We start from the raw sequence: 16,767 nt of genomic DNA on the forward strand, positions 1-16,767 counted from the left end.
ACATAACAAAGAAGGTAAATGGACTCCCATAACCCCTCCAACAAGAACCCACATTTGATAAAAGATGCAGAGAAATGAGAGATTGAAAGTTCTTTATCCAAGAGCCATAGAATCAGAGTCTTTAAGGTTGGAAAAGACATCTTAAAGGTCCACCATTAACCAAACATGGCCAAGTACCACATCTACCTGAATCTTTAACTCTTCTAGGGATGATGATTCAGCACTTCAGGCAGTGGAGCTGGGCAGCCTGTTCCAATGCCTGACTGACTTTTCAGATAAGAAATCTTCCTCAATACCTAATCTATACCTTCCCTGGCACAATTTGAGGCCACTTTCTCCTGTCCTGTCACTGGCTGCCTGGGAGCAAGGGCCAACCTTTACTTTGCTACCTCCTTTCAGAGAATTGCAAAATTATTAGGGCTCCCCTGAGCATCCTCCTCTCCACACTAAACACCCCCAGCTCCCTCAGCTTCTCCTCACAGGACTTGCACTCCAGACCCTTCACCAGCTCCACTGCCCTTCTCTGGACTCACTCCAGCACCTCAGTGTCCTTCTCACAGTGAAGGGCACAGAACTGGACACAGGATTTGAGGTACAGCCCCACCAGTGCCAAGCAAAGAGGGACAATCACTGGTCCTACTGGCCACACTATTGCTGATATGGGCCAGGCTGCCATTGGCCTTCTTGGGCACACCCTGGCTCACGTTCAGCTGCTGTCAACCAACACCTCCAGGTCCTCTTCCATCAGGCAACTTTTCAACCACTCTGCCCTCAGCTTGTAGCACTGCAGGGCATTGTTGTGACCCAAGGGCAGGACCCAGCACTTGGCCTTGTTGAACCTTCATACAACTGACCTCAGCCCATGGATAGAGCTTGTTGAGATTCCTCTGTGGAGCCTTCCTGCCTCCTTCCAGCAAATCAACAGCCCCATCCAATCTGATATCATCTGTAAACTGACTGAGGGTGCACTCAAGACACTCATCCAGATCATTGATAGAGATATTAAACAGGACTGGACCAAAGACTGAGCCCTGGGGAACCCCACGAGTGACCAGATGGATGTGACTCCATTCGCCACTCTCTAGGCCTGGCCACCGAGTCAGTTTATACTGAACAAAAAGTACACCTGTTCAAGCAGCCATGAGCAGGCAAAGTAAAGCCAAATTCAACCTCTAGACAGCAGAAATATACTGAAATCATCTATAATGACCAGCAGATTGCTTCATGTACCAATCCTCTCTGCTATATTCATTTGTGTGGGGATGGAGTTTATTTTCTTCATAGAAAGCTCTATAATCTGTGCTCTTTGGAATCTGTGTCCAAAACAGTGTCAATAACACACCAATGTTTTAGCTATTGCTGAACACTGCTTACATACCACTGAGGCCTTTTCTGCTCCTCAGACTGTCCTGCCAGTGAGGAGGTTGGGGTGGACAAGAGGCCAGAAGGGGACACAGCTGAGACATCTGACCCCATCTGACCAAAGGGACATGGCATACAACACTGCGCTCAACAATAAAACTGGAGTAAGAAGGAGAAAGAGACATTTGGAGCGAGTAACTACATAACTGTTACATGTGACAGAACTGCTTTCCTGGAGAAGGCTGAACACCCACCTGCTGATGCTTAATTCCTTATTTTGCCTCGCTTGTGGGCACAGCTTTTGCTTTACCTGTCTTTATCTCAACCCATGAGTTTTCTCAGTCTAATTCTTCTGAGTCTCTCTGCCATCCCACTGGCATCCACATCCACAAAATCCATATCCACTGCAGACATTCATCTACAATCCTCCTCTACATACTGTCTCACTTCCTCTTCAGGTTATGCAGAACAGATCAAGTAGATTTTTAGGCTGCACCGTTCATCTGTCTTAACTACAGAGAGCTCATTAGCCCATGCTCAAACACTAATATACCACAGTTGTCAGGCACAGGAACAGCGTACCTCACAAACGCAACTCTGGTTTTAACCCCTGAGTTTACTGTAATGGTATTATCAATCTTCAGAGCAAAACTTCCAGTGGAGCTCAGGGTACTAAATTAACAAAAGACTGGGGAAAAAGTATAGGCTGAAGAGGACAGGCAGAATCACACCTTCTCTCCACTTAAAGCTCCAGTGTCATAGACACAAACCTTTCCCACAAATACCCAGGACCTGCATGTCAGGGTAGTTACACCCTAATACTGCACTCTGCCCAAGTCTCGGAAAATGGATCACAACTTGGAGTGCTTCAATACCGCTCCCTGAATCTAGGTTTGAGCCAATCCACACAACTGAAGGCATCTATGCTCTGGGAGATCTATCTCTCAAAGAGCAGGTGTTAACGTCTGTATTTCCTCAGTCAGTGAACAAAAGAACTATAATCTAGGCATAAATGGACTTCCTGAGGTCACTTAGATTAACTTCATATCTCGATCAGATCTAATTAGATCATTTTGCTTAGGGCTTTGCTCAGCTGTTCTGAACAATTCTAAGGCCTATTTCACCTTTCAACTCTTTGAGGAAAAACTCAGTCCAGTATCTGAAAATTTTGTCATTTGTAACCACAAAGTAACTTATTTATATGCAATTCAAATGCATCATGCTACACATTCAAGGCTTAAATGTGCTTTGAAGTTTTCTAAGGGCATCTTCTTGCTTCCTAAAACTATGCTGGGTCTCCTCCATGATGATACTAAATTAAATGTAATTCAAACTAACACAGTTAAACATTCCAGCATGACAGACAATCATCAATACTCAGACATCATTATATCAGCTACATGTGACTGAGAAAGGAAAGAACAGATTTACTTTCAAGTAATGCTCTTCACAGCTGATTTAACTAGATTTGCATTTTAAAAAATTGAGAGAAAGTTGGGAGGGTTTTTTGTGCAAGTTATTTTTCCAAAGTGATCTTCTGTATTTTGTGTAGAAAATAAGTTGTAGCTGTACAGTATTTTTCCTCTAAGTATCATTTTCTTCACATGTCAGAAGAGAAACGGAATACCAAAGCAGTAGCTGCATTCAGTCTGGAATACAGACTTGTGAGTATGAGTTCAAAGCAGGATTAAGGTTGCTTGAGAAGTTATCGATTGTCTAAATTTGCTCTCAAAACTCTGCAAGCCTCTCAGGCATGAGATCTTGGATCTGTAGAATTTGAAAAATACTGGTTCTGGTGCATAAACTTTGTCTGGTCATCATGCACCCACCAAAGAGGAGAAAAGAAGATAAAAACCCCCATGGGTCAAGATATAGGCAGTTTAATAAAGAAAAGCAAAGACCATATGCATAAGTAAGAAGAAAAATATTTATTCTCCTATCAGCAGGTAATATCCACTTCCTAGGAAGCGAGGTCTCAGTACACAGTTGGTTGCTCTGGAAGACAAACACCCCGACAACAAAACCTCTCCATTCCCCTGCTTCCTCATAGATTTTACTTTGTCACTTGTTACAGCCTGTCCCTTAGGTTTGTTTGGATCAGCTGCCCTGGCTACAATCTCCTCACAAACTTTCACCCACCTCCAGTCCTGTGGCCTTTGGGGGGGAGGCTGAAGAGACAGCCTTGGTGCAGCACTTGTACTGCTCAGCACCAGCTGAAACACTGGTGTGCCATCAACACCCTTCTAGAGCTGCAAAGCACAGCACCATGAGTGCTGCTATGGAAAGTTACCCCGCTCTCAGAGAACCCCAGTACAGCAGCTCAGTGCATTTGACGTTGAGGATAAGCCAGGTATCACTTGACAATGAGAACAAAGACCAAAAAGCCTGCACTCAGTGTCTTACTGACATGCCTATTTGGTTTCACTCCTGCTTAAGTGCTCAAGCACACTTCCCCTGAAGATCTAAAGGGTGCACATAAAGTGTGGCATCTGCCATGTTTAAAGGGATATTTCTGTCATTCTACAGATAACTGGCAACTGAACAAATACCCCATATATATATATATATACACCTTAATGGGATAATCAGCCCCTATATTATAAAAGCATCATTATTTATCAATACATTGGTTGCTTCTATTAATTGCTATGAATGACAAATTTAAACCCTAATGACTTCAGCACACATTGCCAGGAGCTTACTTCAAATGATCATCCATTCCAGATTGTCCCTTACTGCCATGTTTTGAATCCATCTGCAAGCTCAGCTGCATTCAGAAATACCAGGTTACATGATAAATTACTTCCATTGTCTTTTGCACAATTTTTATATGACTACTGTGGCCTTTAATCATACCAATGAAGTCCTGTACTGTAAAACTTTACTCATTTCCATTCAAAGACTTCAGTAAAAATGCATTAGATTCTTGTACAGCAATCAATAGCTGAATGTGGAATTTTGCATTCCTTTTCACATCCATGCAAGAGAGAAAGTTACCTACTCCATTTTTTTTTTCTTCTTTTTTAAACAAAAAAATCATAGCCTGACACAGCTTTTAGAGAAAGAACTGCTCCTTCACCAAACCACACCTGCAAAATCAGTTGCTTGGCAACATTGCCTCCAACTCACACATGGCTGTCCACAGCTCCACTCTGGCAAGCACTGAGCTACAGTCTCTTTTTCTTCCACCATCTACCAGAAACAAACACTTTTCCTGAAGAGAGGAAAGGGGCAATTGACAGTTTAAGACTACTGAGACAGGCAGAACACAAAAACCACAGAGACCAGCTTCCCCCATAAAACTCGTCACAAACTCCATAAGCTACAACATCAGCACTCCCTATATCCACATCTGCCACAGACTTGCAGCACAAGGATGTTCTCTCTTCCTCCAAGTTCTTCCTCCTCTTCAGATCATTACCTCAGAGCATAAAAGCATCTGGCTTCCTGGTCAGAGGAAGACAAAGCTCATCAGTATTTTGGATAAACAGGAAACAAAACAGGAACTCAGGTTCTCGTGATTGGGTTGTTCCATAGCACTGGGCAGGAGTTCCTTGAGAATATGTACTCAGACATGCAAGTCAATCATGTAATGGAAAGCAATACATGATCAAGACAAGATAAGCAGAAGTTAGCAGTATATCACATAATCAGAGTCTACTGTAAACAAAGATGAATATATATAGGTATCCATTCAAATTTTAAATTTGCCAAGTTATCACTAAGACAAAGCAGTTTTGTTTGAATAGATTTTTGTGAAGCCATTCAAGACAAAAATGTTAAGAGAACCAGTATTGCATAAGCTCTCAGCAAACATGAATCAAGTAAGAGGGCAGAATGGAAGAAAACCGGTAATCCATAGTATCTTTTGTAGATCTGTAGAATCTTTTTTGCCCCAGTCTTCCAGAGGAAATTGTTGTTAGTCATAACATGGAGTTCAAACCAGTAGTTTTAAGATCCAGGGGAATTTCTGACACAAGGGACACTAGCTCTAAGCAACTTTCTACCAGCTCTACAGAGCAGTTAAAGTTGTGAAGTTGTTCTCCCAGCTAGATTTAAACATTTCAGGCAAACACAATATATGAGTAACCCTTTTACCACAGCATCACAATTTGCTTTAAATGGCTAGATTTGGTCCTTTTTGTCTCTGGAAGCACACAAGACAGCAAGATTTCTGTATTTCTTGAAAACTCAAAGCTCTACTACAGTCTGTACTTACTAATCACTTTCTCAAAAAGGACTTCAACTTTAAACAAAGAATCTGCTTTGAACTGACCTAGACTGATATTTGCTCAGTGGGGAGAAAGAGAAAAAAAATTACATGGTATCTGCAGTGGGACTCCATATCAGTTTGTAAGTGATTCAACAACTGAAATGGATCTGAAGTGGCAGAGATGGAAGGGACCCTAGAAGATGAGCTAGTCCAAGCCCTGGTGCTCAGAGCACAGAGAGCACAGCAGGTTGCTTAGGGCTGTTCCCAGTCAGATTTTTGGGGCTTCCACATTGCATGCTCCACAGCCTCTCCAGGTAACCTGATCCTGTTCAGCCTTTTCTGAAGAAAAAAAAACAAAGCCAGAAACACACACACAAAAACCCCCGAAAAACAAACAAAACCAAAACGAACAAAAAACCCCAACCAACCAACCAAAAACCCCCAAAACAAAACAAAAAACACCAGAAAACCAAGCAAAACAACAATAATAAAACCTTCTTATCTTTCAGTGGAACTTCCTGTGTTTTAATTTGCATTCATTGCCTTTTGGTCCTATCACTAGATATCACAGACAAATCTGCCTCCATCATCTTTACTTTCTGTCACCAGGTATTTATTTATACACATGCATAAGAACCCCCCAGCAGTCTTCTCTCCTCCAGGTTAAAGAATCTCAGTGCTCTCAGCCTCTACTTGACTGTAAGGCACACTGACCTTCCCCTTCATGCCACTTTGCTAGACTTGCTCCAGTCTGTCCCTGCTTCTTTCTGGAGCCCAGAACAGGACAGCAGTACAGATGCAGTATCACCAGTGCTGAGGAAAGGATCTCCTGCTCCCACACACTGCTCACTCTCTTCTGGAAATTCAGTCCGAGATGTAGTTTGCCTTCTTTGTGGCAAGGGTGCATTACTGATTCATGACCAATTTTTGATCCACAGCATCTCTTCTGCACTGCCAACATCCCCTCCCCTAGGGACAGAGCTTTGCATTTCACTTTGTTGAATTTCATAATATTCCTGTTGGCTCATTTCTTCCACTTGTTCACTTGCCTGCTCGCAAGCAGCAGCACATCTATCTGGTTTATCAACCACTCCTCCCAGCTTTGCATCCCATCAAGTTTGCCAAGGGAGGGGTCTATCCGGTCACACAGGTTATTAATGAAGATGTTAAACAGTGCTGGCCTGATAACAAACCCTGAGCTACACCAAAAGGGACTGGCCTCCCATTGAACTTTAGGATGTTGATCACCACCCTGAGCTTGGCATTTTAGCCTCTAAGCTATTTTGAATCAACCTCACTGTGTCTTTATGCAGAAAGCATTTCATCAACTTATCAAAGAAGCGGTTACAAGACAGTTTCCAAAGCCTCATGAAAGGTCAAGGTAAGAAAGCACCCATCGTTCTCATCCACCAAGCTAGTCATCTTGCTTGGTTCAGAGTGGAAGGCTGTTATCAGGTTGGTCACACATTACAACCCCTTGATTAATCCATACCAACTACGGCCCACCATTTTTCTCTATGTGTTTCAGAATTATTTGGTCTGTCACTTTTCTAAGAACAGAGGTAAAGCTGACTGGCCTGAGGTTCCCTAGACGTTCCTTCTGGCCCTCTTCAGAGATAGTAAGGACATCTGCTTGAGTTCAGCCCCTCAAACCCATCCCCCAGTCACCACGACCTTAGTGAATGACAGTCACCACAAAATTACCTTGGCCACCCCATCTCACTCCTGGCTGCATTCTATTAGAGCCCACAAACTTGTGTACAGTGATCCCAAACCTGATCCTTCTCTACTAACTGAGAGTATGCTTTCCTTGCCTAGAATTGCTGAAAGCAAGTCTAACTAGTAAAGAACAAAGTGAAGAAGACATTGAATGTCTCGGTTGTCTCCACATCCCTTATGAGCAGTTCCCCTCCCATTCAGCAGCAGGCCTACATTTTCTCCATTCTTTTTTCTGCCAGTTATCTGTAAATGCCTCCCTTGTTGCCATTCACATATACCTTGTAAGATTAAACTCCACAAGGACACTGGCTTTCTGACCTAGACAGATTTGCATGCTTGGATGATGTCTCCAGGCTCTCCCTGGGCCAACATGTTTCTGCTTCCACCTGTTATATGCTTCCTTTTTGTGTCTCAGCTTTTTCAGAAGCTCCTCATTCATTCAAGCAGGACCCCTGGTGCCTTTGTACCATCTACTCATTGCAATATGCCACACCAGAGTTTAAAGAAGTAGTCAACCAGCTTTCCTGGCTCTCTCTGCTCAGAACTATCTTCCAAACAATTCTTCCAAGATCCTTGAACAGAAGAAAATCTTCCTTTCTGAAGATTATGCTGTAATCCTAATTTTGGTTTGAAGTCTCCAATTCAGATCCTGAACTCTTCTATCTCATGACCACTGCAGCCAAGACTACTCCTAACCTTTACATTCTCAACTTGTCATTGCTTATTTGCAAGAACTTGTATTGAGATATGGGCACCAGTGCATGCCAGAAGCTTCCTTGATTACTTAGTCCCTGCTGTGCTTTCTCCCCAGGAAATACTAAGGGTGGTCCAAGCACCCTATTAGCAAGAAAGCCTCTTAACATTAGGCTTGAGTTGTCTGAGGAAATCCTCATTACTGCTCCTGATCCATAAGCTCTCAACTGGCTCACCCATCTCCAGGTAAAGCTACAGGCAATCCCACACCTCTCACAGCAACTCCCCTTCACCACCATCCGAGCCTGCCCTTCCCAAGCACCTGTACTTACCCATTGCAGTCCTCCAGCTGTGAGCTATGCTACTCAGCAATGCCAATAAAAAGCATAGCTCACTCCTAACTCATTCTACTCTGCCATAGTATCTGAAAACAACTTGCTGACAGTACAGTGAAGATAGATTTAACTAATCACGGGTTCATCAGCCTAACTCTTCAGAACCACCTCAACATGAAAATAAGGTATCACTGAACAACTTTGCCTGTTCGCAAGGCAAAATCATTATGTCTAGGAGAATTTAGCTGCGGCCACAAGAGACACTGTGAAGCACCAGAGTTCTTAAACTAAAGCTGAATCATGCTCAAATGAACCTTATAAGCCAGTCCAAGACAATGTGACACCTGAGCTAAATCAACTGCTGACTACTCCCTGAGTAATATCTGATAATTGACTCTCCTAAATGCTATAGGATGCATGCATTAAACAGGGAGTCACCTTTCCAGGAAAGGGTACCTCCCTAAAAGTCTGCTTCTCACATAGATATATCTAATTACTTCTTCATGTACAAGACGTGATACAAGCTGCATCACAGTTGCTCTTTCTTCTTTATAGCATTCAGACCAAAGATGGAAGACAGCATTATTCCATTACGCAAAAGGAAATTCAGGAACAAAGCAAAGACCAAGTGGTACCAACAGCATCCCACAGCAGCAGCTTTTTCACATCACTGAAGGGTGGCAGAACTACAGCTTCAGGGCCACTTGAAGACACACACCTGTAGACCTCACCAAAAGAACTGGGGTGTTTTGCACTTTAAAAAGGCAAGAGCATGGTCTCATCAATAGCAATAATCAGTTTTCAGGAACTGTCCCATCCTTATGGTCCGCACAACAGAAACAGCTTAGACTGCCAATAACTTCTAAACATAGGGCAGCAAACTAAGCATATAAGGATTTCTCCATCTGTATAATATGCCTCAGAGAATCTAAAGATTTGCAACATAATAAAACTTAAAAATAAGAAGGCCCACAAATATTTCTATTAGTAGTCACAGAAATAATTGGGTTGAAAGGGACCTCTGGAGGTCACCTAGTCCAGCCTCTTGTCAAAGCAATGCTAAGTTCTAAGTTACATCATTGCCACATTGGGTCTCACATAGTCAAGTTCATTTAAGTTGTGAAGAATGGAGATTGCATCCACTGGGGTAAAAAGCCTTCAATTTTGCAAATAACCCTGTTCTATTACAAGCTAGACTTATTTCCTGTGACTTACTTGAAAATATTTTTCTGCACTGTAAGAGTCAGGAGATGGAAATAATACCCTTCCTTACAGGGCCCACTAGTGTCACCCAACACTGCAACACCCCATTCAGAAGTCCTAAGCCAAGGCTGCCATACTTTTTTCCCCACCAAATGAGGAGTCTTAAGGGCTCTTTTCTTGGGGGAGATACTTATCTTTCTCAGGGCTGCAACAGCAACTAATTCCTAAGTTTCAGTCTCATCCAACCAGTGTCAGCAACAGGTAAGAGCACACGGAATGAGAGCATTGAGGTAGTTTTATTTTGTAGCAGGAAATCAGGAAAAAAAATCCTGGTTATACAGCCCCAAGAGAGACTAAAGTGATTCTGGCGCTTAAGGGTCTCTGAAGGTACTGTCTTTGACAAAAAGGTCAGAAAACTAGCAGCTAAGTACCAGATTATCACTAGGACTTCCAGTGATACAGTTCCTTAATATTATTAGAGCTCAATATATATAATTTCATTTGCTAAGCTTAAGTAAGAACAGCCCTGGATCAAAATGCTTTGCTTTCATTATTCCTTATGGAAGGATATTGCAAAGCCCCACTGGAGAGCCAGAGGCCTCCAGTTGTATCTGTCAATTCATATTCCAGTCTGTTACACTGACATGATCTTTCCCAAGCTTATCTTGCAGAAGCAATGCGAACCCTGAAAAAGAAACACAAAGAAACACCAGCAATTTCTTGCTCCAAGTGACCTGCAGTAACACCTGCTATTTGCAACAACTGGTACAGAATATCCATACAGCACAATCAGCGTCTAGCAAACTAGTACTTTGTGTTTGAACTTTAGCACCAGAGATGACATGTGAAACTGACCTCCAGCATAATACAGCTGTGTTCTACTCCCCATAGTGTACTCTCAAGGGTTTCTCCACCTGAGAGGAAGACAGGAAAGATTTTCACCTGAGGAGGTACAGCAGCCAGTGCCTTGCCCTAGTGTGAGCTCTGTCAATGAGCTGTCACAAAGCTTTCTTACGCTGACAGTGAGGCAAAAGCTGATGCCTTGCACAGGCTGAGGGCAGTGAGCTGTAAGAGTTATCCATCTGCTTGAGAAAGAAGTACACTATCTACTAAAGCATACAGGCAAGATTAAGACACTTAAAAGACCAGACATCAAACAAGCAAACAGCAAGGCAGCTTCACAAAAAGTGATGATCATACACAAATATTTAAGTTGGTCTCCCAGCCATAGAAGAGTTAATATGCAAGACTCGAATGTCTACACAAAGGAGTCTGAACATCTGTAAACATATCTGGGATATTCCAGACTCCTTTCCATAGCTAGCTTGCCCACTTACTTATACTGTATTTCTTTTCTCCCCCATGCTAAGAGACACCATGTTGGGATTGGTTAGTTGTTAGGGAAGTTAAAGTTCTAGCTGCACACACGTCCGTACCACAATCTTTCCTGTTGAGTCTCTCTCCACACTCCCAAGGGCCCGTACCTGCCACTCTTAAGACAGAAGGCCAAGTTTTCAGTCACATACAGATATTCAATGACTGTACAGTACAACTACAAATACTGAAAAGTATTCTCATTAATATTATAACCTAAGGAAACCAATTTTAATCTCGTTGAACAAGCAACAGTGTCAGTGTGCTGCTTTCTACTGTGACTTTGGTAACAGATCATTTAAACGGGCTTCAAGCACTATCAGGCATGAAGTAAACATTAAAAAAAACCCCACCAAAAAAAAAAAAAACCAAAAAAAAAAAAACACCACAAAAAAAAAAAGTAAACATTAAAAAAAAAAACCCACCAAAAAAAACAAAACAAAAACAAAACCAAAAAAAAAAAAAAAAAGAAAGAAAAACCAACCAAAAAAAAACACCTCAGAACACTTCCTCTGATACAGAAATTTATTCACCTTTTCTGAAGGCCCAAAACATCTACAGTTGTTTACACCAAGGTCTGCAAGTTTCCAATTATCTTATTTTAACTTGATTACAGTTTTAAAAAAATCTAAAGCACTTGACAGCTCAGGTAATTGCTTTCTTGATAGGGAGATGAATTTACAAACTTCAGTAGTCAGTCCTTTGGTATTAGAGACAGCATCCAAATACAAGCACAGCAGACAGAAAAGGTATGTCAGAGAACATTCACATTGTTTTTTATTAGAAGGGGACAAGATATTCAGCAGAATCAAAGGACTGTCCATCTAAGCAAGCAAGCCTGTAAAGTGAAGGCCATCATCAGTCTTGGTCTAGTGCGACTGCCTCTGTAAATGGGGACCACAAGACTGATTACTGTTCCTAATCATGTTTGAAACTAATCTCTTTTTGTGCTCCATCACACACTTCAACTTCTAAGTACTTGATTCAGTATTTAATATCAGCATCCTAACAATACCAGCCTTGCTGTCAAGCAATAAGAACACAAGTCTAGAAGACTTCTAGCATGTTATAAGCAGGTACCAACAACACAAAAATGGCAAATTATAGCCCCTATAGTCAAAGGGTCCCTGACTGATGTTAACAGTTTGAGGTTTTTTATTTTGGCTTCAATTTACAGATTCTAAGAGGTGTTATTCCTTAAGGGATTCAAATATCAGGATTGAAACAACAATTTTAAAAATGCATTACCCTCCTTCTACAATGAAAAGAAAAATTCAAATGCTTTACAATAGCTTTCCACATAGTCTACATACCTGATACAGCTTCTCCTACATCCTTCCAATTCCTGCCAGCTTTACTTAGTTATACAAACAAAAGGATCACAAAGGAATTTCAGTTGCCTCTCTTTCAAAACTTCAGGGTGGCTTAAGTGACGATTGTCAACATACCCTACTATTTCCTACAATTATCAGAAACAGTAGTGTAACTTCTTCCTAGTAACATAACACTGGGAAGACATCAACTGCCTTATGCAGACAGCTGTTCAGATAGGGATGTAAAGAACAGACAGTACACAGACAAGAACTGCCTTGTCAAATGTCATCCCAGCCTCCTCACTCGTTCAAAAGTCTCAGTGATTGCAAAGACAGTTCCAGAACCTTTAATTTTCGGCTTCTTCCCCACAGAAGTATCATCTCATCTTTCTGACGGCTGCAAGATTTACAATTTGAAGGTGACATATGGCAACTACCGTATGGCCCTACAACAGGGAGTTTCCAACACAATTTAGCAGCAACAGTTAGATTCATAGCAGCTATTTAAACAGGCCAAAGTTAAATAAGAATAAAAATCACTTCCAGAAAACTGTTGCCAGGGTCAGCAATCCTAATTGTTATCTCATACTACTCTGGCAGATGTGTCCTCAGCTGCATTCTTCACCTACAAAGCCACCCAATGTATCTGCATGCCTCACATTTGAAGAAGCAGACCACAAATCAAAGGATAGGTTTGTTCTTGATACAAGACCACTGCTAATGACAGAAAGATTATTTTGAGGATGACCAAGAAATACCTTTTCTAATTCTTACACAGAGCAAGCATGCAATAAATACTGAAAAGGTGCATGCTTAACTTCTTTGCAGGCAATGAATATGGCAGTCCTATACGTGGGCAAGGAAAGCTAAGTCAGTAACTTAGGAGTGATAGGCTGGTAGTGAGATCCTGTACCACCTTTTTGAAGCAAGAAGTAAAAGCCAGCAGAAAAGCCTTACTGGTATGTAGGAAGAGTTCAACAGTAGCATTACAGTAGATGCAATGAAAGTAATGAGTGGTAAATATGCTAATAGGACCACACATACAGTTTTTAGGGTCAAAAGGGTATTTGTAAGATTTTAAATTATGTCTAGCTACTTAAGAATTCCCAGAACCTCAAAGAATAGCAGTTAGATATACAAGTATAACCTGCAAGACTTCCACAACCTTTGGATGTGACTATCTGAAAAGAAGCCCAGGGTACATATAATCAAGTTTAAGAGATACTATAATATCTAGGGAAAGAGAAAGGAATTCGTTTCAGTTAAGTGCACGTGCTGAACTGACAGCTATCTGAAAGACCATACTGAAACAACGTTTTTAAGTACTGCCAGAATAAGATCCAAGACAACTGCAACTCAGTTAAAACAACTGGAGTTAACCATGAAGATGTTACCCCACAATTAGGTGCACAGAAAAGAAAACACAGAACTTGGAGGGTCCTACTGAGCAACAGAAAAGAGAAGGACAGACAAAGGAGCAAAGTTCACACAAGAGAGGAAAGTAACAGAAACTAAAGCAGACAACATTGCAAAGAAAAAAAGAATACATTACATTAAAAAAACTAAAGACATGCTGAACTAGGACCGACGAAAGAGAAGTCCTTAACATTTTGTCATATTAATGACAAATGGCTTCACGTTAATTTCTGGAGAATCCAGGATCAACAGGCTCTCCAGTGGAACTGACCACAGGGAACTCCAGCCTAATAACAAACACGACTAGAGATGAAAGGGATGCTGTTAGTGTTGCAAGAGGTGAAGGAGACCTCAGAGGCTGGAGAATGCCAGACAGCTGGCAGGCTCCGGTCAGCTAACAGAGCCACGTTAATAGCTGCTGCCTCTGACAGCTCTGCGTTCCAGGACTAGCAAAACTACAGCTTTGCCAGACAGCAGCAAGTCATGAGCACTCATACACCACGGATTAAACATGAAACACATTAGGAAAAAACAGCTGGCTGCAGCCTTTAAGCAAGAGTTCAACAGTGGCATTGCATGCTCATGATAGGCTTGATTTTCAACTTAACAACTGATAATGTTTCCTTTTTTTCTGAACTGTCCTCTGGAAGTATACAGAAATCCAGACTTTAGCATATAGTGGAAGCATCTCAACATTATTCACACAACCCCCCTTCCCAGAAGGAAACTTCCTAAGCTTCAAGCAAGAAATCTCCACAAACTGCGTATATATGGCCACATCTCAGTCAAGTGTCTTCAGAAGAGCTGCAACTAAAGCAAGTTTATCATTCCACACTCTTCCTTCCAGCAAAAAAAAACCCCCAAACATACACAGTACAGGCAAAGTCAGATAGCACTACAAAGCTAATATGATACAAGATTTAAAATAAAAATTGCCACAACGGGATGAAGCAAACGCAGCTTAAACTTGAAGGGAAGAATAGAATACATAAAAGAGAAACCGCCAAACCACAAGTCGCTCACATTGCATCACCCAGTCCTTTCATGCCAGCTTTCCTGGAGACAGAGTGAAAGCAAGCCATGCTTCTGGCATACAGAGAGACAGCAAAAGAGAAAAGCAAGAAGCTTTCAAAAGTGCCATCAGATTTTAGTAGGTACCTAAGTAAAACAGTCTACTAGAAATTTGAAAATGAAATTAATATGCACTAGCAGAAGACAGCCTGGTCAAGATATTGGTAGGTTCTCCAGAGCCTGAACAGGGAAAAAACCAAATTCAAGATACACCAAAGCTTGATCTTATGAAAGAAGGCACCAAAGAAAAGAACAGTGAATAAAACCACTCATTAACACAAATATAAGGAAAAGGAAGCTGAAAGCGTCAGCACTGCTGAACTGAAAGGGCAAAAGATACCAAGCACTGAGGGCTACAGAGACTTACAAATATTTTGACTAAGCAAGAGTTAGAAAGAGAAAACTCAGAAGACAGGACAAGTAATTGGAGAATTCTGGACTCCAATCTTGAGCAACACAGCCCTCAGGTTGATGCTATAGAACAACTTACATGTGGAATTCCATCAGCAAGCAACACCAAGCAGCATTCAGCACGGAAATACAAAGCACTAATAAAACATAGAAATGTGCTTCTTCCAGAAAGCCACTGGCTACAAAGAGTCATTTACATGGTAACCAGCTGCCAGGGAGCAAGAGGAGCTCTGTTAGGAAATGTTATTTACAAAATATATAAAGACCCATTATCTTGGGTGTAATCCATATAACGTACTGCTAAGAGTTTATATTAGGACAATACAGTCTCCTCTCTGATTGTGCACAGCATGACTTGAGTGCACAGTGAAAACCAGTAGCACACACAGATGGGAAGAGAATTTACAAACACAGCGCCATTTCTGGTTGCTCAAACGAAGCTCACTCACACTTCACCTCCACTTTATGTGGAGAAGGACTGAACAAGGCAGCTCTGGCATTAATCATACACTGTGAACTCCCAATTGTTATTCAGGAAGCACTAGACTTAATAACTTAGTATGTAGCCACCTTACCTAGAACAAGATCATAATAAATTGACTCTAGATGAAAGGGGGATGTGCTACAATTTTCCATTTGAAAGCCACAGAATCCAAGGTAAATACAAATGCAAATACATGTCTACTTTTGTGCAGGAAAAAAAAAAAAATTATATATATATATACTAAAGCAGTGTAAGATTAGCCAGTGATATAATCTTTAAAATTCCATTCATGGCCAAAGCCACATCTGTGACACATTTAACCAGACTCAGACACCCAGATTCACAGAGCCTGGCATTCTGACTGAGTCGGCAAGGCTGGGTATATTGTTTTGGACACCCCACATTCAACTCATCTGGCATCTGCCCCTAGCATCGGCCAGTCCCTTCCCGAAGGCCACGGCCCGCTCCAGATCGATACCTGGCAGCGCAGGAAGCGGACGCGGCCGTGAAACTTCAGGAAAGGGCTGGGCCGGTCATTGCATAAAGCCCGGCTGGGGCTTCCTCGCTGGAGGACGAGGCGGCTGCAGCCGAGCCCATGGGAGAGCGGAGCGCGGCTCGCACGTTAATGCCAGGCTGTCTGTCTGTCTGGGGCCCCGCAGCCGCCCCGAGCCGGGACCCGCCGGGGCAGCGCCGCGCCCGGGCCGGGCCCCGCGCCCCCCGCCCCGCGTACCCTTGGCCTCGCAGTCCGCGCAGTACTTGTTGTCCTCCTCCCGCAGCAGCTTGGCCAGGATGGCCTGGTGCTGCTCGTTCTGCTTCTGCGCCTTCTCCCGGCAGGAGCGGGTGGCCATGGCGGGGCTGGAGCGGGGCTGGAGCGGGGCCGGGATCGCTCCTGCCCTGGCGCGGCCACGGGAACCGGCGGCCGCGAGCGCCGACTTCCTCAACCGGAACTACTTGCGGACGCCTCCGCCTCCCTCCCTCCCCGCCCGCTACCGGGATGGCGCGCGCGCACACGCCCACCCTGGACACGACAGTCCCTTATCCGGGGGTGACAAATAGTCCGCAGCGTCCCTAAGGCCGCGCCGCGATGTCGCCCCTGCGCGGAGCTTCCCAAGGAGCAAAAAACGCCGCCCTGGCTTTAGAAGGGCACGGAGCGGTGCCCGGGCATAAGGGGTC

General features: G+C 42.9%; 1 protein-coding gene across 3 annotated transcripts in view; it reads right to left on the reverse strand.

The window, feature by feature from the left end:
* Positions 1-16,525, reverse strand: part of SMAP1 (small ArfGAP 1) — a 91,050-nt gene extending 74,525 nt beyond the window's left edge. For all 3 annotated transcript variants that reach the window (XM_041410683.1, XM_041410682.1, XM_041410681.1), the window contains exon 1: positions 16,325-16,525. In XM_041410683.1, the coding sequence (XP_041266617.1) occupies positions 16,325-16,442 (118 nt within the window). In that variant the 5' untranslated portion in view covers positions 16,443-16,525. The remainder of the gene's footprint in view (positions 1-16,324) is intronic.
* Positions 16,526-16,767: the final 242 nt, after the last annotated feature.

Source organism: Onychostruthus taczanowskii, unplaced genomic scaffold (assembly GCF_017590055.1).
Source record: "Onychostruthus taczanowskii isolate IOZ18803 unplaced genomic scaffold, ASM1759005v1 scaffold33, whole genome shotgun sequence".
In the NCBI taxonomy this organism is placed as follows: domain Eukaryota; kingdom Metazoa; phylum Chordata; class Aves; order Passeriformes; family Passeridae; genus Onychostruthus; species Onychostruthus taczanowskii.